At 46.1% G+C, this 20957-nt stretch overlaps 1 protein-coding gene across 1 annotated transcript in view; it reads left to right on the forward strand.

Annotated features, from left to right (window-relative positions):
- PRKCH (protein kinase C eta) overlaps window positions 1-20957 on the forward strand; it is a gene marked incomplete at its 5' end in the record, with an annotated part of 114713 nt that overhangs the window by 88099 nt on the left and 5657 nt on the right. Inside the window, 2 exons of the mRNA XM_083862663.1 lie at window positions 6892-7030; window positions 7915-8103. Of these exons, the coding sequence (XP_083718789.1) occupies window positions 6892-7030; window positions 7915-8103 (328 nt within the window). The remainder of the gene's footprint in view (window positions 1-6891; window positions 7031-7914; window positions 8104-20957) is intronic.

Consider the following 20957-nt stretch of genomic DNA (forward strand, 5'->3'; position numbering starts at 1 on the left):
GCACTGCTTTGTGTTCAGAGCAGCAGCCAAAGGTTGAGCAGGAGAGGGCCAGTGCTCTGATGTGGGCCTGGGAGCTGCTTCCAGGGAGCCCTTGCAGGCAGGAAGGGGTCAGGCAGATGGACAGCCAGCAGTGCTGGGTGCCAGCCCACCTCTGCCAAAACCCCCATGGTGCTGCCTTAATTCAGGCAGATTGCTTGCAGAAACTTGTCCTTGTGCTTGAAGGGCTGCTTGACTTTAAAAGAGTAATAACAGAGCAATTCTGGATACAGTGCTTGCCAGTCTGTTTAGTCTGAAGCCCAAGCAAAAGAGCAAGAATCAGACCCTGTGAGTGTGCAAGACTGATACCCAGTGCCTTTGGACATCCTGAAGAGCAGAGCTACACATGTGAGGATCTGTCTTGGGCTAATTCACACACTCCTGACCTTGCCCTCAGGGCAGTCCTTGGCCATGTTCTGTGCTGAGTGTTCAGAATGTTCTAGTCCTGTGTCTGACCCCAGACTTGAGTCCATATTGCATCAGTCTGTAACATCTTGTGTTGCAAGACAGGTGGAGCCTGCTCTGGAGGCTGAGTATCCCTAATCCATCACACCTTTATCCTAATGCAGGGGTGCAGAGCTTTTCTAAAGGTCTGTGCTCTCTGTGCCAGCAGGGCGGGTTGGGTAAAGCACAGACAAGGCAGGAGGCTCGTGTTGTATTCTGCCACATTCCCCTTCCCAGCTGTCTATGGAGTCTGCAGGATATGCCATGGTGGGATGAGGCTGTAACAGCCCCAGGAATGGTGCTGGGCTCCTGGCTGGAGCACTGCTCACATTCCTGTAGGATGGACCTTTCCCACGAGCCTCCTCTGGCTCCCATGGCCAGCAAGGACAGGCAGCTGTCTACTGTTAATTGGCCCAGCAATGAGTGTGGACTTTCAGTGGAGTTTCATTTACTTGTACCACTTACCCCGAGTCTGAGTTTGATCCCTAAATCATTATATCACATTTCTGCTATTGCTTTGTTGTGAGAAGTGAGAAGGTCAGCCTGGAGCCATGGTGGCTGCATTTACAGTCCCTAAACACTTAAGTCTGGTCAGCTTTTGAAAACAACTTCTGGCTGTTAGACCAGTGTAGAAAGGCACTTGCTGTGTTTCATTCCTACTTCCTGGTAATTACAAATTACAAATATCTGGAGAGATCTTCTCTTCAGAAGAAGATTTCTGTCCTGTTACACTGCACTGCAGGTTGCAGTTTGCTGTAGCCAGGCTGTCTCTGTCGCTGACAGTGGTCTGGGCGGGTTTCACCTCAGAGGTTGTTTGGAAACCAAAAGAAATGTTTTCTTTACCCAAAGGAATGTTTTTCAAGGAAACAACGAGTTGAAGTTAATGTTTTGCAGTCCCTGTGTATTTCGAATTTTCTTTCATGCAGTGCAGGGGAGGATGGGGAGCACAGACTAAATCCCATGGGATTGTAGAGATTGTGCTGGGAAGCTGCAGGTGTGTAAAGCAACACTTTCCATCTCAGCCTGCAATGCCCACACAGTGGTGTGTGCAGATGCCTACACACTGTTTATGTGCTGGGTAACAACAGTGTCCTACCTCTTTTTATTTGGCAGCAAAACTCAGGATTTCAACTGGTTTTCTCCAGCTCGGCGCAGCTTGATCCTTTTCTGATCTCTGCTTTGTGGCTCCCTTTATCAAAGACCAGTAAGCTGGTGTTTCATTTGTGATTTCAGTGTTTGCTCCTGCCCTAAAGATGTGCCTAAGCAAGTACCAGCAGCTTAGCCTGGGTTTTTATGTCTTAGCTCAGGTAGAAGATGTTGCAGGTGTCAGCTTCAGCCTGTATTTACTGCTGCCACTCAGCTTTAGCACTGCCCAGGACATGCTTAACTCCTCCTTGGTGCTGTGAGAGTATGAGTTTCTGGTTATAAAAGCTTACTTGATCACAGAAATAAATAATGTTTGGTTGCTATTAGAAAATATGGGAGATGTGAACCATTTTCTGTGAAGGAATTTATAAGCAAGTTCTCTACAACCCAAGACTTACAGTAGAAACGGCCTCAATTCCCAAAGTGGTCTAAAATCTTGGGGACAAAATGTGGAGATCCCTAGTCCAAAGCTGGTGGGAATAAATTCATGAAAATGATTATTTTCTTGGAGTTTCCTAACTGAGTCTCCAAAATTTACTATGGAAAGAAAGATAGAAAATAATTTTGTGGGCCCCAAATAAGTAGTAAGGCTTTTTTAAAGCAATTTTTTTTAATAAGTCAAGAGAGCATTGGTTTTAGGTAAAATGAAGTATTTTAGTTTGGATGTTCCTTATGAATGCAAAGGAAAATGGGAAACATTATCAACTTCACATGAGTTTAGGGCTTTACATAAAACCGAAACCTCCATCTGTTCTCCTACTTATTTGATCAAAGTATGGGTTTAAATCTGTTGTCCACTGTATTTGGAGCAATGCCTGCAGCTTGAAAACTACTGCCTTTTCCTTAACTGTCTTACCAACTGTGCTATTCTGCAGGTTGTACATCTTTCATTCTCCTCTGTTAAAGTTGCTTCATTAAAAAAAGAAAAAAATTACGATATTTTTGGAGCAGGAGTTGGAAATGTGTATTGCTTTGGCTACCAGAACAGGCAATAGAAACGCATTTTCTGCATCATGATGGAGATTGCAGTATTTTTGTGAAGTAAAATGACTTCAGCAGAAGAGGTGGAGAAAAATTAAAATCTCATCCCTGCTTGCAAAGGGGCTTGAATGCACATTTGCTCACCCAAAAGCATTTCCAAGGAGTGTGTAAAGGGAAAGTTTTTCCCTTCAGAAAAACCAAAGTTACTCATTTAGCTAATTTCAGCTTTGGGGATTTTGTTTTTCATTGTGTATTTTTTGAAAACCGTTTGGCTGGAGTTTTATGTTAGCCACACTTACCTTTGAGGCTGGCACCCACAGCTTTCACAACTGAGTGATTGGCATTGAGATGGGAACACCAGGCTTTAATGAGCTTTAAACTGGACCTCTGAGATTAGCAAACCTGGGATAACCTTGAAGGGGAGGCAGGAAGCCAGTGTCTGCCACCCTTACTCCTCTGGATCCTTACTACTTCCACAGCCCTTACCACAACAGGGTGAGGAAATCAAAATAAGGGAAAAATCCACCAAACTTCATCCTTTCCAACCCAGTTTCTACATCAGGAGTGAGATGGTCAGAGCAGAGCAAGTGGCAGGTACGTGTATAACACACATTCCCTGGCAAAACTCCCCACTGCAGGGAAACTGCATTTGACAGATGCTTTGGAAAAGGACCAGATCATCTGCAATTGTAATTTTGGGTTTTTTTACGAATGCAGCAGATGTGCAAAGAACACCTCTCCCAGTGAGTGACACTGAAGCAGCTCATTTTGTCGTTTCTTCTGGGTCTAGACTAAACAAGGCCATTAAGCCAGTGTGCCCTAGCTGAGGGTGAGGACAAAGACAGCCTTTTCTGAGTCAGGATGAAGCCTGTTTTCCAGGGCAGGTTTGCCAGTGAAAGGCAGAACCTCAGCCGGACCTTAGAAACGCAGCCTCAGAAAACCTCTCTGCCGTTACTGCTTCATGGAACTGCTAAAAATATTGAATGGAAAATGCAAGTATTAAGGAAATGAGGTAGATTTGGCCTTTCTGAGCTGGATGGTTTCCAGTTTCATCAGCTTCCCGGAATCCTTGCTGCGAAAATGAAGAGCTCCTTGTAAATCTCAGAGAACTGTCAGTGTTTTTCCTCTCATGTGGCCGTGCCGGCTTATGGGGTTTGGTGCATGGGGAGACCTGTCAGCATCAAGCAGTGAGTTCAGAGCTCACAACTGCTGGGATGGCTTGGGACAAATGCTCAAACCACAGCTTTCCCAGGGAATTACCTTATGGGGCAGCCAGAGAGAGAGCAAGCTCCAGAGGAGCCCATGGCTGAGGTTGACACTGTGCTGGTCCATGAGACCTGCTCTGAGAGGGAAGTGTAGGATGATCTCCTGTCATTTTGCCAAGCAAAGAGAATGAGCAGCCTTCTGTGGTCATGGGAGGTCCTCTTCTGAAATGATCTGCACGTAGCCAAGGGCCTGAGCAAGTGAGAGCCAGAGTAACGTCACACTGCAGGTTATGTGAAAATAGAAAATGTGAGTGTTGGGTTTCACACTGCTGGAGAGAAGTCAGGAGGAGACAACAGACACTGTTAATGGGTTTAACGTGCAGTGTGGAGAAGCCAAGGGCTGGAGCTTTGCCTCGTGTGGTTAAAACTATGCTTACCCAGTGAGAGACAGGCAGTTTAAATTTAATGGCAATTACAGAGATAGAGGCTCTCTGGGAGGGCTCAGCCAGCACAGCATTCTCACACCTGCATGGCTCCTGCCATCCCAGAGCTGGGATGAGCAGGGTGCCCTGTGCAGCTAACAGGGATTTGGGAGTCCTGCAGCATGTCCTGTGGGGCAGAGCCTGGGAAGTGGCAGCATGCCCTGGTGACGTGGTCAGCAGAGCTGGCCCAGCCCTGTAACTGTCTCTTGCCTCTGCTCTTCCACATTTGTGACTGTGTTTCTGCTGGCTCAGATGTAAGGATGGTGGATTTTGAGTTATTCCCAAAGCGTTCCAGAACGTGGTGGATGTTTCAGGGAACAGGAGGAGGTTTTCTAGGGGGATCTCCAAGCGAGCTCACCAAAATTCCCCTTCCAGCTGTATCTTTAGGGACACACCACAACAGTCAGCACTGCCCAGGACTGAGAAGGTGTTTGCTGCATTTAAACCCAAGCCAAGAATAAACTCTGCATTTCAGCCACATCATGGCAGATTCCTGAAAACAAGGCCTGCCTTCATGCTTGGAGGGCTTCCTTGCCCTGCCAGGAACCACAGGGAAGAGCAACAGCAGCTTTGGCTGTAAACTACTGCTGAAGTCGGGCTATCATGGGCAACCACACACAAACCTCTCCCTGTGCTCTGCTAAAGCCTTTCCAGGACAAGCCTTTGCCCACATGCCTCAGCCATCATTTGTGATTCTCAGAAGGGAAAAAATAAGTGTCTCCTGCTGAGCATCCCACCCAGAGCAAACAGTGCAGTGTGAGACAGGCATAGGCACTGTCCTTGGCACCCAAATTTCACTGGCCACTGGGTAGCTCGTGGGCCTGCTGGGAAGGGTAGCAGAGTTGCAGAAGACTTTTTGCTTGTTTGTGTTGCCAAGCCATCTTAAAGTTGAAGAGACAGGATGTATGATCTTGTGATTAAGATCTGAGCTGGAGTTCAGGAAGCTGGTGTTCAGCCTTGTCTCTGGGGGACATGGGCAAATTTCTTAACTTCTATCCTTTGCTTTCCCATCCATTCAAAAGAGGCTAAGAATACTTTTCCTTATCTCTTTAGGAGAGGATGTGGCTCTGATTGTCTTACACAATGTGTCCTTGATCTTTCCAGTGCAGCAGTGCAGTGAGGGAGAGCTGACTGGAGTCCCGTGGGCTGTGGAAATGCCAGTGCACAACAGAGCCATCAACCCCCTGATTTTCACTTCAGGATCACAGATAGAGGATGAACAAGATCAAGCTGGATTCAGATTTCAGCTCAACCATAGGATTTTATATTGATAGGGAGATGTCACCACCTCTGTTACCACCCTCCTTACAGCTCCCCCTTCCCAGGGAAATACTTATCTTACCAAAGGGGAAAATGGATCGAGATCCAGCATGAAGGGGTTCTGAGACCCTAAAATGTACTTAGTTTTTTGATCCTGATGTGGCATCAGCATGACTTTTTGAAGATGGCTTTGTCACAGTGCTGCTGTGATGGCTCTGGGCAGCTCTTGGGTCAACACCTGAGACAGTTCAAAAAATGAGCTGTGACCTGTTTGTGCTGCACAGAGCTCCCATCAAAGCTCCTCTCCTGCATCTGCAGTGGTGCCTGGAGCCTCTCTGGCAGCTGCAGAGCAGAGGTGCTAGGAGCTGGTGTATTTTTAGGCAGGCATTGCCTAAGTCTGCAGATGACCCTGTGCTTTCCAGTTGTGTTCCTGACAGTGCTTGTGGCTGCAGGCTATTCTCAAGGTCAGGCAAGCTGATAAGCTTTGTTAGGGCTCTGTCATTTTGCCAGCTCCGCTTTCGATGAGGAGCTCCCAGGCTGTTAGAGGTGACAGATTGGAAAAAGTGTCCTTCTGCAGCTGGTTAGGCTGCAGGTCTCTTGTGACAGTGACAAGGAGGTCCCCACTCCAGTGAATGCTTTGGGGGATGTTCACTGCTCTTATTGATGCACTGCTGGAATTGATACAGCTGGGAGGACTTTAAGACTTTGCCTTATGATTGAGGCACCCTGTACCCAAAGATTCTCCCTGCCCATGTGGTGTGATGTCAGTGAGGAGTTTCTTCTCTTCTCAGCTTGGATAATGCTGCAGATGAGGTTTATCAGTCAGGCTGATAACAATAAGATCTGGGACTGAAACCCCAACACCTGAGGAGAATAGGGAATGTGCTTCTCCTCTGCAGAGGCCTTGTTCTGCTCCCCAGCTCCAGTGTCTGCTCCAGTGCAGCTGTGCTGAATCAGTGTGGTCCATGCACAGCATTTTGCTGCATCATCCTTACACAATCTGACAGCTCTTGCAACCTCTGCTCCAGTGAGTCCCAGAGCTAAATGAGCAGGAACTCTGCAAGCCAGGCTTGTGGTGTGTTTGGAAACCCAAGTGGGCAAACCCCTGCAGCACCTGCCCACATTAAATGCTATTGGCAGAATGATGCTTCTTCCTCCCTCCCTTTTGTAAGAGATGAAGCAAAAGAAGACCTCTCCTGCATGACTTTTGTTTATTTTTTTTATGATGATAAGGTTTGTCCAGGTTGCAGGTTGAGTTGCTGGGGCCTGGGATGGTGGCTGCATCTGTGTGGGATTGCTCCAAGCACGCAGTTGACTCTGAATGATTCTCATTTTAGGGACTTGAAGCTGGACAACGTGCTGCTGGACTACGAGGGGCACTGCAAGCTGGCAGACTTTGGAATGTGCAAAGAGGGCATTCACGATGGCATCACCACAGCCACCTTCTGTGGCACACCAGACTACATCGCTCCAGAGGTACAGGAAACCTTCCTTTGGTCAGGAAAATGGGAAAAGTTTAGGTTAGCTTTGGAACTGCCAGTGTCTTCGGCTTTGCCTTAGATCGCTGAGCTTAAGGTTTTCTCCCTAGATTTGTTATCAGGCCCTTGTGAAGTAAAGCACGAGTAAATCTTCAGGCTGCTTTATGCACCAGAATAAGCCTATATTTTTCTCTAGAAAATGGGAGGTGAAAAATGGAAATAGAGCTGCAAAAATCTTGAGAGGCACATACAGATGCTGTCCCAGCTTGATTTGAAAGGAGATTGAATTCTCCTTCATTGCACAGTTCCTATTTCTACCTCCTCACACTCCCTGTCATTCCCCAATCTCACTACAAAATTAATAAACACCTCTTTAAGGAACAGCTGCCCTCCAGATGCTGCCAGATGTTCCAACAAGGCTTCACATCCTTCAACACAATTGAATTTCTGTCTGTGGTTGATGTTTGCACCATTCTCCCACACTCACACTGCTTCCCCTCTCTGGCTGAAAGCCCTGCTGTTGGGGCCAGGTAGGTGTTTTCTTCCCAAGGGCGAGGAGGAGGCGATGTCAGCTCACACACAGGGCTGCTCAGTCAGGTTTGCTGGAGTGCCCCTTCCCCTGCAGCTCAGCATCATTCTAAGGGCTTGCTGCCCAAGTGACCCAGCCAAGTTAATTCAGCCCTTGCTTGAAGCATCTGAGGTACCTTTGTGCTGCTCTGGAGGTTCCCAGAATGAGATCCTTTAATGCTCCTGGACATTCACCAGCCTAACAGAGAGCGCTGTTAGCGACAGCTTCTGTGTTACTGTTCCCAAACCCTTCTTTCCTCCCCTGCTCCAAAATGAAGCTCCAGAGTTGGTGTTTCTTTGCTGTGTGTGCTGCAGATCCTGCAGGAGATGCTGTATGGCCCTGATGTGGACTGGTGGGCCATGGGAGTGCTGCTGTACGAGATGCTGTGCGGCCACGCGCCCTTCGAGGCCGAGAATGAGGACGATCTCTTCGAGGCCATCCTCAATGATGAAGTTGTCTACCCAACGTGGCTGCAGCAGGATGCAGTGGCAATCCTCAAAGCTGTGAGTTCCTTTGGCTGTTTGCTCTCTGTCCTAGCTTTCTCCAGCTCAATTCCAGCAAAATACAGCAGGGCCGGGGTATTGGCATGCAGAAATTGTGTTAAGACCCTGACCCTGACCTTCCTCTTATCTTGGATTGGAAGGTAAACAGAAAGAACATCCTGCCACACTTAGGCATGTTTGCATAGTTGTGGCCTTTATATGGTTTAGTAGCCAACTTGGCAAGCAGAGTGTGAGCCTGTCTGTGTGTCTGGGCATTCCCCCGCTTGCTTAATGATTGACAGTGTGTGGTTGTCTCCCAGAACAGAAGCAGCAGGTAAACACAGGGTTTAATCAGTAGCAACCATATGGCCAAGAAGTGAAGGCTTCCTGATAATCCTCTCTGGTAATGCCAACATCCCCCAGGGTTGCTGCCTGTCTGCATGCAAGACAGGGGGTTGATTTTTGTGTGTTTGGGAGGAAAAAAACGGAGCTGTGCAGCAAAAAGTTTGAGGAGGGCTGTTGCTGGTGACACTCTGTCTTTGTCCTGCCATGTATTCCTAACTTTTTCCATGAGTTCTTTTATCCACGTGCCTCACATCTTTGCCTATGACGTAGGAATTAAGCTTTTAAGATTTTGGGCTGTGTGTGAGCCTAATGAACTGGAACTGCCTGGATTTTCTGTAAGGAATCAAAAGGTGATTCTATGACAAGAGTGTTAAACTATGAACTGGGGTACCTAACTTGTCTATTCTGCTACTAACTTCTTCTTGTCCTTTACACATCATCAAATATCTCTAAGAACCTTTTGGAAAGAGAATGATCAGAGTATTCTCTTTTCTTGAGAAAGCACTGTGGACAAAGATGCATTTAAGAGGGGATACCAGTAAATAATATGATAATAGAGGATCTAAGAAATAATTGGATAAGGTAGTAATTTTTAGAAACTCATGTAGCACTGACCCATAGGAATGGGGTAGTCAATGATGGGACCATTTGAGGGAAAGAGGAGAGGTTTTAGTAGTGAAAATCTGGAAATTTTCTGCTGAAGGATTTCTGTATGTGAGTCAAGCAACTACTTCCTACAGCTGAAAATACATCTGATAAATTTCACAGAAATCAACTGACAATAAAATCCACTCCCAGAGGAGTAAGAGGAGCTTTGAAATCACAGGTTTTGCTCAGAATTGATTGTTTGTGCTGCTGGAGGCTCTCTTGGGTCTTGGAAATAACTCGCTACATGTTTGAAATATAAACATGAACTTCAAACTCATTGCAGCTTCTGCAGTAGTGTTTATGTGGTTGAACTGGAACTCCTAAGTACCTCTTAAGTACTAATTCCTCTTCTGCAGTGACAAGTACTAGAGGAGTGGATTTATTGCAGGTTTATTGCATAATTATGAGATGGAGGTAGAATGTGATCATGCAGATGCTTGTCGTAACAGGAATCTCAGGGTGTAATAAAATATCATTTGTGTTTTAGCCTCTTGATGAGGTGAGTGTTTTCCTCATTCTGATAGGGCCTCCCAGAAACAGCCAGTGCAAGCTGCAGTCACTCCAGGCTGCTCTAGATTGTGCTCAGAGCCCAAATTTTAACAGCTTAAGGTTCCTTCTGTGATTAACAGACAAGGAACATGATGAGGGGCACTGGAGGAAGAGGGCCAGAATTGAGGAGGGAGCTGAGAATTTAAATAGAAAGCATTGAACATCTCCAAAACCCAACCAGCTCAGTAACTGCTGGTTCCTTGCCTAGAAAAGTCTCCTCTCCAGCTCCTCTGTCTGTTATGTGTTGCTGGTGACAAACAAATGAGAGCAAAGCTGCCTCCCTGAAATGCGCATGCACTGCTCAAGAGAAGCACTACACTGTGTTTGCACTGGGGAAAAAGGCTGAAATTTGGGGCATTCACCAGGGGTCTTGGGACTGAGATGTTTACTGGACCTTCAGTTCCTCAGTGTTTCTGCTCCCTGGGTGGCTGCTATCACCTGGAGGTGGTTGTTGCATCTTATTTCACACCACTGGTGATAGTTGGCTACAGGCTGAATTTCTGCAGCTTCACAGTAGCTGTTTTTGGGGCCCAGGAGCAGTTCACTGGAAGAGCTCCTTCTTTCCTCCTTTCCTTCTTACACTGAGTTCTAAAGAAGCATCAGAGCATGTTGGCTTTAGCAACAGGAAGGAAACATCCTGTCAAGAGATTGTCTGGGTCCTAGATTAAAAGAGAAGCCACAGACACTTTGATTTCTTTTGAACGATAGCAAATGGTATCACTGCTGAGGTATTACATTTTCAGTGCACTGATAATGTTTTGTCAGTATTTTTAGGTGTTAGTATAGCACAGAGTGGTAAACCTGGATTTTTTGAGAAAGACAGTAGGTTTTCTGACTGCTAAATATGTATATTCTCTTTTACACACACTTCTGATGCTAGTATTTCTCTTAGATGCAGCATTATGACTAAATGAGCATCTTCTAATTGCTATTTTGTTTTTCTCCAACAAAACATTCACTCGAGCTCTTTGATTTAGAGCTGTGACAGTTCTTTCTAACCATGATGCTGAGAGCTCTGGAAAATCAGCATCCAACTACTTCAGTGACATAAATGATTGTAAGTAATTACATGGCATGGGAAGCCTGTGGAAGATCAGGGAATTAAACCTGGATTCTCTTGTATTGCAGGCTAAGGCCTTAGTAGCCTTAATAACTGGATTATCCCCTTACTAAAAGTTCTGGTTTCTAACCTTGAACAGGACTAGTGAGAATTCACCGTGTCTGAATGGCACAAAGCTCTGCAATGAAAATCAAATTCTTCTGCTAGGAAGATGCACTTAGAGATGCTTAGAGATGTTCTACAAATAGATATAGCTAGGTTTAGAAAGTTTTTAATCCATTTGCCTTTGTGAAGAGCTTCATTTCAAACAGGGATAGTAAGTTTTAATACTCATTTCACAGTTGCCTCGTTTTAGTTTCATTTTGCGTAACAGCATTTCACCAATTTCCCCCCATCAGAAACCACACGATTTCTGGAGATTGCACCCTGCTCATCTTTGCAGTTTCTTGACAATAACAAAACTACAGTCTTAGGTCCTCATTTACGTCACTGGGCGTTCCTGGAGGGTTTGTGAACACTGGTGCTAAGGAAAACAAAACTAACCTCAGTGCCCTGGGACTTTGTATAGGATTGAAAGCAGAAGTATTTATGCTCCAGAGGAAAAAAAACAAAAAACAAAAACAAAAAACTTTTTATCTGTTTCCCTTTCTAACGGTTTTTTTCATCCTTGTAATTTCCCCTGAAGGGCTGGGGAGGGAGTAGGACAGAGGTAAATCAGCAGGGTTTGATGGAGTCAGTATTCCCAGAGGAGGAAAATTGAACATCTCACATGTGTACCCTGCCCTGTCTGAATGTGTCACTGGGGAATTCAGGTACTGATGCTTCAAGTCAGGAGTAGAGAACTCAAACTGAGCTCTCCTCTGCTTGTGTGAGCAAGTCAAACTGGGCATTCATCCGTTTGTAGGAGTAATAAAAGTGCAGAAGAGGAGAATTGCTGCTGAATGGATTCACACCACTTCAGCTTATTTTAGACATAAGTTTTGCATTTGATTTTAATTCCTAAAGGACAAAGATTTCTCCGTTGCCCTACCTGAATGCAGTTACAAGGAGTTCATGGCAGTTACAAGGAGCTATTGAGTTTGTGTGTGTCAAATAAATTCTTTCAAATACTCTTTGCCATCAGCTGACAGTGCAGTCACCAGGCTCTGATCATGGAGAAACTGTGAGGGAGAAACTGTGAGTGTGCAGAGAGCAGAGACTGCTGCACCAAATCTCTTATGAGGAAAGTGCAGCTAGAGATTACTTTGTTACAGCGTATCAATATTCTAAATTTGTTAATTGTCACCACCAAAAAGTGCTGGAGCAGACAGGGGAACTTTCCAGGCAGCCTGAAGCTTTGGGATTCAGCTGAGTGAACTGCAAAATGAAATCCAATCCTCTTGCTTCCCATAAGTGGGGTGGGGGTTTGGCAGCATGTTTCACTCACTTTATCCATGGCTTTCTCAAATGTAATTCAGCCACACTGCCTGGCTCACAGGCAGCTTAGTTTGAGGGGAGAATGGAGGGACACACTGAAAACCAGGTCTCAGAAGTCAATGGTGTAATGGGAAGCAAATTCCCAGGGAAGGCTGCAGGGATTTTGCTTTCTGAGCGTGGTTTTGGATGAGGAAAGGGCTAAGCCTCTTGAGTCACTCCATGGACTGGTGATCACAAGTAGCAATGCTTGGCCCAAAGGCTTGGAAATTTGGATGAGCAATTGCAGCTTAGATGTTTTCACCCTCAGAGCCTGGTAACAGCAGGGGCTGGAAAGCAGCATCTCCCTAAGGAAGTGTTAATACTGCTCTGCCTTCTGCACCCTGGATTTCCAAACTCCTGTCACAGCTGAGTTTGGTAAAGCCAAGGATATCTCTTGGCATTTTTCTGCTAACCCCCAGTCTTAAGGAGAGCTCTGAAACACTTCTGGCCTAGCTGACATGCTCCCTCCAAAAGTGAGGCTTAGGCAGCCTTGCCTGTAGCTTTGTATTTTGGGGACACCAATGAGACTAAAGCCTGTTCCTTCCTCCAGCTGGTTAAAGACACACATTTTAAGAGAAACACTACTGGAGTTAAGAGAGTGGGCAGAAGTGGTTATATCCACCTCCAAGTGGGTTTTATGTGAAAAATAAACACCAGACAAGAAAAGGGGAAGGTGCAGGGAGAATTTGCTGTGGTTTTAGCAGGGCTGTGCTCTCTCTCAGCACAGGTGGAACAGCACCAGGGAGCCCAAATGCCCCAGGATTAGTGTGAAGTGTGAGAGGGGTGGGAAAGTGAGGGAGCCTGGCTGAGGGCAAACACAAGAAAAATTGCATCAGCACTACAGTGCCAAGGAGGCAAAAGAAACACTTGATCTGTATTTCTAGAAAACAGCAGCCTGGAAGTGACTCAGAAGGCAAGTGGTCTGGTTGAGTGAACTCTCTCCTGCTTTGTGTCACTGAGTTCCTTTCCCCCCTCCAGATGCCACTGAGACTTTGTTCTTGCAGAATTGTGTAAAATCCCCTTTGCACTGTCCGGTTAAGTCCAGGGGGCTGTCCTGTCTGGGAGTGGTGCTTCAGACCCAGCTGCAGCAATAATGGTGCTTTGTGGGTCAGCAGGAGCAGAGTCCTGCTCTGATGACCTGTGTTTTATGGACTTGTTTCTGGCTCTCAGACCACAAGGTGAGGGAGTTGGGATTTCCTATGCGTACCCATGTGCATACACAGAAATAAGTTTAGTGGAAGTTAGGAAAGTGTGTTTGTGTGTATGATTTTCTTCTTCCCTAAATTTGAAGCTGATACTAGATGAGGAAAAATTGTATTTGAAGGGTACCTTCCTCTGTCCCTCCTTGTCATGAAAAGGAGCAGTGTTTCCCATCATTTTTCAGGAATCCTAAGCGATGAGAAAGTGAGATAAATTTTATTACTGTGTTTGTGTGTATGAGTTGAATCCAGGACTCCCTGGGGAGTACAGGTTGTCATTCCAAAGAAATACTGAGGAGCTACTCGTGTCCCATGTGCCCAATGCATGGGGCAGTCCAGTGTGGCTGGATGCAGGATAACAGAGCCCCTGGATATCCAGGCTGTGCAGGCACTTACCCTAATGGGCTGAGAAGGAAAGATTGGAGAGATCACAGAATGATTTGAGTTGGAAGGAACTTCAAACACCATCCAGTTCCAACCCCCTGCCACGGGTAAGGAAACCTCACACCAAACCAGATTGCTCCAAACCCTGCCTAACCTGGCCTTGAACACTTCTAGGAATAATTCCCCAGCTTCTCTGGAAATCCTGTGTCAGTGCCTCACCACCCCATGGTCAAGAATTTCTTCCTTATAGCTAGTCTATATCTCTCCTCTCAGCTATAAACTGTTCCTTTTATCCCTATCTGCCTGTGTAAAAAATCCCTCTCCCTCTTTTTTATGAGCTCCCTGTAAGTACTGGAAGTATCCACATACAAATAAAAGAGAAAATTCCCTGGAACACTTCATCCAGGGCTTCCCAAGAGAGAGGAAGCAAAGTGAGCACTGAGCAGTGAACTGCCCACCCCAAGGGTGCCCCCCTGAGTGCCCAGACCCTTGGTGAGGCCCCCCTATTTTCAGAAAGGTTTTGTGGATGGTGAATGATCTGTACTGAACCAGACTGGCCCCACCACTGTGGGCAAATTGAAAATGCCTTGATGAGGAGAGGAGGCAAAGGGACAGAGCTCTTACAGCAGAAAGAGGCAGATTTTTTAAATAATCAAAGCAAACAGTCTCCTGTGTCAGAGGAGTGGAGGGGGAAGGGCTGTTTCCAAACTGCTGATGAGGATGTCTGAATTCAGGAGAGGTGTGGATGATCCCAGCTGCCTCCTTGCTGCAGCTGCTCTCCCCTGACATCAGCAGGAGGGTGAGGTCTTCTGGAATTTGGAGAAGTTTATTCTGTTCATATTCTGCAGTCGTTTGGGGTCGAGCACCTCTGGACAGGGGGAGGTCAGAAGTAGCTGTCACCAGCTCAGACACCACAGAGGTGCCTCCTCCCTCAGCACATCACTCATAACATCTGTGCTTTCTGCTGCCTTCATGCCTCACCTTTTCCCTAAGTCCTGGGCAGTCAGTTTGGCCCCTGTGTAAACTCAACCAAACCCAAGTGTTTGTGCTTCCCAGCCCTCTCCCGAACACCTCCAAGGAGTGAAAAGAGGCAGCCAGATGCTGATGGTGCCCTTGTGTCACTCTGCACAAGTTGTGTCTCCCCTTTGCATTTGTATCCTGCAGATCTGGGCCAGGTTCTTCCTTTCCAAGTGACAGAAAAAGGCAGATAATCTGTTTCACATTCAGTGCTGGAATAAACAGAATGAACTTGTTTCTGAATGAACCAGATGTATTTTTTAGGCAAAGTTCAAAAGGAAAAGGGACAGCACGATGGTGGACCCACTGAAATCAGACAGGGAGCTGGATGAGCTCATTGCTTTATCCTCAAAGCTGAGGAGCCTGCTAACAAAAGGCAGATAGATATTAAAAGTGCCTTCAAATGCCAATAAATGATTCTCCTTGGCATCTCTTCAGAGTTGGCAGTCTCCATAAATTCTCTTGCACAATTTGATTAAGCTCTGGCTTTCAGCATGAGGCTGATATTTAAATCTCCCTGTGAAGCTCCGTGCTGGATCTGTGTACACATTTTTCCTTTATTTTATTTTTCAGAAATGCTTTCATCTTGCATTTCCTGGTTGGCTCCACTGCCACTGCTGCAAAAGCAGGGCTCTGGAGCCTGTTGTTTCCCAGCTGGGGAGGAGTTCTGCAGTTTTAAAAGCCCTCTTGCCTAGACCATTTCTGCCATAAACACACCGTGGTGAGGTGACAGGGCTGTGCCCCACCACAGGTTGCCTTCTTACCTCTTTTGCCTGAGCTTGCACATCCCCATCTGTAACCTGCTGTCTCTTACTCTTTCCCTCCTAATTCTCAAACGGCAAACAGCTTTCCCCAGTGATTTTAATCTCTTCTGTTGTTTGATCACACCTCAAGCTCTCCTCTTCCCCACAGTGATAGTCCCATGCTTCTGAATAATTCACTCTAAAAGAAAACTACAGGTATCTATATAGAGCTTGCCAAGGCCAAATTAATCTTGAAATACTCATTAGGTCTTTTATCATTCCCTTTCCAACAGGCTGAAATTAACTTCTTGTTTAAGTCTGCAGCCTGCAAGCTCAGGTTCACTTCAGAAAAAGCTCCTAAACCAGCCTATTGTAATGTCAAATGTGACTCATCCTCCTCTTTCCTGCCAGGGATGGGGGAAAATGAAGGTATATTCGTTGTGCCAACATTGTCTTCCCCATCTTTTTTTCCTCCTTGCTCCCTGCTGCTCAGGAAGGAGCAATTCCCATGTCTGAGCCTAAGACTTGTGGCCCAGGCTCCTTCCTCAGCTCTGCTGTATCTAAACTGATATTGCAGACCCATAAAAGGGGTTTGGTGAAGTCCATTAAAATCCAGTCTTGGGGCAAATCCTAAGGATTCCCTTGAGAACCTGGGTCCATCCTGGGTTTGGGAATGATTGCTGTGTGATGGGGCCAGCTCTGGCTGTGCAGCCCCTGGCAGAAGGGGCCAGTCCATCTCACTGGGAGGTCTTCACACTGTGATAGAGGTAACAAAACTCTGACTGAATGAGCTACCAGGGACTTCAGGTCTTACTCGTCCCTCCAGCTTTGAACTTTATGACATGCTGTGTCTTTTCAGAAAGTTTAAAATTAAAAGAATTGAAATATAACCAGGACTACAAAAAAAGCTCCTTTGAAGTATTTTCTTTTTTCTTAATTGGACTTTACAGGTTTGTTCAGGGCACTTTAGTCCCCTTTGTACTTGACCCTATGTAAATAGACCACCCAGGGCTGTGTAACAGATTCCCAGTTCCTCTTGACAGGACTATCAGAAAAGGATTAATTGTTTTCCTCTGCAACCCAAGGGAGATTTTATTCCTGCTTAAAACGAGAGCAGGATCATGCTCCCAGTCTGTTAATAAGTGTGGTGCTCATTTTGCCTTGTGTTTGTACTCCTCTGATTGATGTATTGATTTAGTAATAGACCTGCATATCCCCATGCTGTACCTGTAGCCTGACTGTGGTAATTGAAAACCAGCAGCAGGATTTTGATATTGTCTGAGCAGCCCCTGCAGCTGGTGACCCCTGTGGGGGTGACTCCTGAGTTCTGAAAGCACAGCTTTCTTGGATGTCATCCTGACTAAAACCTTTGTCAAATATTCCGTATAGCCAGTGACTGAAGTTAGTATCTACTTATTATTACTCATTAGAGAAGTACCAAAAGCAGAAGTGTCAAAAAACACTAGTTATCCTCAGGGGCCAGTACACTTGATACTTCTGGCCTTTTTATTCTACATTAGTGTTGATGAATTAGTTGTTGATGAGATGTTGGGGAGAGGCAAGGAAACAGGTAGATTTTAGCACAGTTTGTAGCTATTCAGACAGAATTTCATTGTGGTAGTCAGCAAAGTCTCATCAGTTTACACTATGGGGAGATCTGGAGCCAGATGTGTCTGTCCCACATGGGAGTTGCTCTGTCCACCTGGGTTTATTTTGCCAGTCAGCCACTTTGGTTTATTTTACTATTCTCTTGCTCAGCACTGTTTACAATCCAGTTAATCCTTCTTGTTCCCTCCAGCCTTGTCTGGGCAGCATCGAGCAGCCATTTCTGCACCAGGGGAGAGTGAGATCAAATTTATCTGCTTAATACCCTCTGCACTGACATTCTGTCCTTCTTGCCTGGGGCTGGCACATTGGATATGTGACTGCTGTCATGCTTATTGCTGCAGTCTTCTGGCTTTTAGGGAGCTGGGCTGAGGACTTATTTTCACCTCCCTTCCTCTTTTTATCTGGAAAAGGAGATAACAGATATTTCACACTCTGTCTTTTCCTCCCCTCCTCTCTTTAAAATGCTTTCAGGGCAGTCTTGTACTTCTGAACCCTGGCACTGTGCTTGCTGGACCTTCTCTGCACTGAAGGATTTTGTGTAGCCAGGACTGCAGTGTGGGGTAACCACATCCTGTGGGGTCACATCTTGGCTCAGCACCACAACCAACTGCACTGGTAGGAATTAGAGCTTCCAGCAATTGTTCCCTCTGTGTGCAGGAGGGGAGCAGAAACACCACATGGCCTCTGATGTCTGCAGTCAGAGCAAACCCCCAGGTGAAACAGAGGTGGCATTTGAGAGAGCCACGGTGACTCCAGGCCTGTTCTCAGCAGCTCAGGGAAGGTCAGGAGGATTCCAGCTTCCAAGTGCTTGGCTCACACCCACAGCCAGGCACTGGCTGAGCTGCCCTAAGTATAAGGACTTCATGGGACAGCTCTCTGACCACACCTTTCAGTGGAACTGGGCTGTGCTGCCTCCCTCACCCCCTGTAACCCACTTGTGTGTGCAAGCCCTGCATTGCTCTTCCATGGGGAAATGAGGCACATTTGTGAGCATCACCTGGCAGGACTGGAGGCTGATGGGAGCTTTGCCCAGGAGAGCAGAAGACAATTCTGGCTCAAAATGAGCAGCTTTTTATTAAAAAAAAAATAAAAATCCTGGCTTCCAATCATTAAAAATAATACAAGCAATAACAGACAGAGCCATAGAACCATCTTTCTTCTTTGTTTGAGGGCTAATGACACCCCAGACCGTGGGTTTGTTTGCCTTACATAATAGGCAGCCAAACTGTTTTCAGCAGCTGCAGCATTCAGTCGAGAGATTCATGGAGGGAAGCCTTAATTAGAGTAATTGCTCTATTTATATAATGATTCCCTTTTGTCTCAGATCAAATGGATCTTTGAGAAATCTTATTTCCTTTCCAGTTAATTTCTGCCCTGTTAGTTTAGCTCATGAATCTTAACGAAGAGAAGCACCTTGGGTATCTCCTGCTCTCCCTCCTTACTGGAGGGGAGACTGCGGGGCATTAATCACCTGTGCTGCTGCTGCTGCTGCTCTTCACTTTGGTACCAACATGGGAGGAACACAAACAGGCAAATTTTAAAACCATAAATGAGGAAATCTTCCATTCCTTTAGCAGTTTGGCTTGACTGTTACACTGCCACAATTTGAGTAGGGGCCCTGTGAGGCACAGGGTGTGATGGAGAGGAGGTGACACTGAGGTACTGCCATCCTACCTGGGACAGGCTGCCCCTGGGCTCCTGGCAAAATAAAATGATGAATTTTCCTCAGTCTCTGTTCCCCGCCTGTATGACTGGGAATATCCTCCCTTTCTGCTGTGTGCCTGTGTTTGAAAGATGAGCTGCTGGGACACAGGCAGCTTTTCTTACAGGGTAAATACACAAAAGTCCTGGTGGGGACTGGTCTATCTAAAAGGTCCTTTAGCACAAGAAAGAATGATTTCTTTCTTGTCCAGATGGCTGACAGTGTGAAGGGACTGGCTGAGCAGAAAGTTTTATTTTTCTTCCTGAAGTGCAGCACTCCTTTGACAGGATTGAGCCTTGTTAATATTTTCCTAGAACGTGATGCAATCTCACGTAATCTGTGATATTACTCATGAAAATAATTGTCCTGATGCAAATAATACATACATCAGTTATGTAAAACCAATCAGGGATTCCAGAATTGAGAAAGGAGACTTGTAATTCAAGGAAATTAATGCAAGGAAATGGCTGGTTTGTGCAAACATCCCTGCAGTGACTCCCAGGCCGTTAGACTGATTTGCAGACTCAGCCTCTTGAGACAGAAGTTGCAATGCTGCATGAGAGCAGCACTGGAAGAGTCCACTACAGCCTTGCCCAGTGTTCTAGGAGCCCTGGAGCCCTTTCCAGCATGGTCTGAGCCGTGGGTGAAGGGGAGGACCAGCAGAGATCCCCCTCACCTGCTGCAGGCTGAGCTCCCAGGGCTGACACAGATTTCCCCCAATGGCTGGCACTGCTGTGGCAGCTTTTTTCCCTTGTAACTTCACGGGGCCTCTGTGGACTAATCCACAGCTTTTAATTTCTTATCATGGCTTGCTGCATTTTCTCTCAGTGAAGGTTTTCAAATGATCTTGTGAAGTCATGGTTTTGGCTCATGGCAGCTGCTGGTTTTGGCTGTGATGCTGCTGGGGGGGTTAGCTGAGGTCAGGGAGAGCCTCGCTCCAGTTTGCTGCTCAGCAAGTTGTAGCCCAAAGGATCCCAGTCTGAGGATGCTTCCAAGGGGCTCCTTACCCTGGGAATGGGATAATTTCCCATGGCTGGATGTGGTCACAGAGCAAGGGCTTGACAGCCTGGTTCAGGTTTGAGCTTGATAGTGTTGCTATTGGTTTTGCTGGGAGGCATCTTGGATTTGGGTTTCTTTTTGCTCAAGAATGTCTCTGGTTTGCCTTGTTGTTGTTACTATTAATTTTTTTATTTATGTTTTTTCATTTCTTCATCTATATGCCAGGGGCTGAGATTTGTGCTGGATTTGTGGTTATTGTGGAAAAATAGAGATAATTAAGCATTAGCAGATGGACATCTTTCCAAAAAAAACCTTTCTGCTGAACATCTCTCACCACCTGGATTGGAGGGTTGTCCTTGGGAGGACATTGAGAGCTATCAAACCTGTGAAGCAAGTGTCAAACTCTGGCCTTGCCAGGAGCAGCCAACACTTTGTAAGACATTTCCCAGCTGTTTCTCAGCTAAGGGCATCATGAGGAAGAGGAGCTGCACTTCTGAAAACCTTTCCCTTGTGTGTGCAGAGGATGGTGACTGTGCAGTCTCACCACTTCACCCCTCCTCTCACATGGTCAGGACAGGGGCATGGGCTCCAGATACTCATTTCAGACATGGAGGTTAAACTTGTAATTAAGTTTTTCAGAAATCTGGAGATCTTTGCTTTACTGGAAGTGCCATCAGACAGCAGAGGCAGCATGAGATGGTCTGCCAGATGCTGCTCTGCTGCAGCAGAGAAATGTCAATGCTGCCTCAGGCAGGGAGGAAAAGCAGGATTCATGGGTTTTGGAGTCTTGGAGAGGTCATTGGAGTCTTTTGGGTTTTTCTGCCTACTGGGCAACACAAACTGAAAATTCATCCATTTCTGTGTCAGTGCAATAATTCCTGGTGAATTCAAATAGTGTTTGAGAGGCTTTGTTTTTCATTTTAGTGGAAGTAGGTTTTCAACAATTTAATTGTCATTTTATAAACCTCTTACAGCAAAGCAGGCAGCTGTTCCAGTGCAGAACATCAGTGCTCTCTCTGTTGGAGTCATCATTTTCTCTCCTGCTTTTCAGCCCAGATAAAGACTGGAGCCTCTTCCTAGAGAAACACCCTCTTCACCAGACTGTGATGGACCTGTGCCTCCAAAATTCACCTGGATATTTTATGTAGGGGAGGAGCAGCCCATGG

Source organism: Zosterops lateralis (genome assembly GCF_965231275.1).
Source record: "Zosterops lateralis genome assembly, chromosome: 6".
NCBI lineage: Eukaryota > Metazoa > Chordata > Aves > Passeriformes > Zosteropidae > Zosterops > Zosterops lateralis.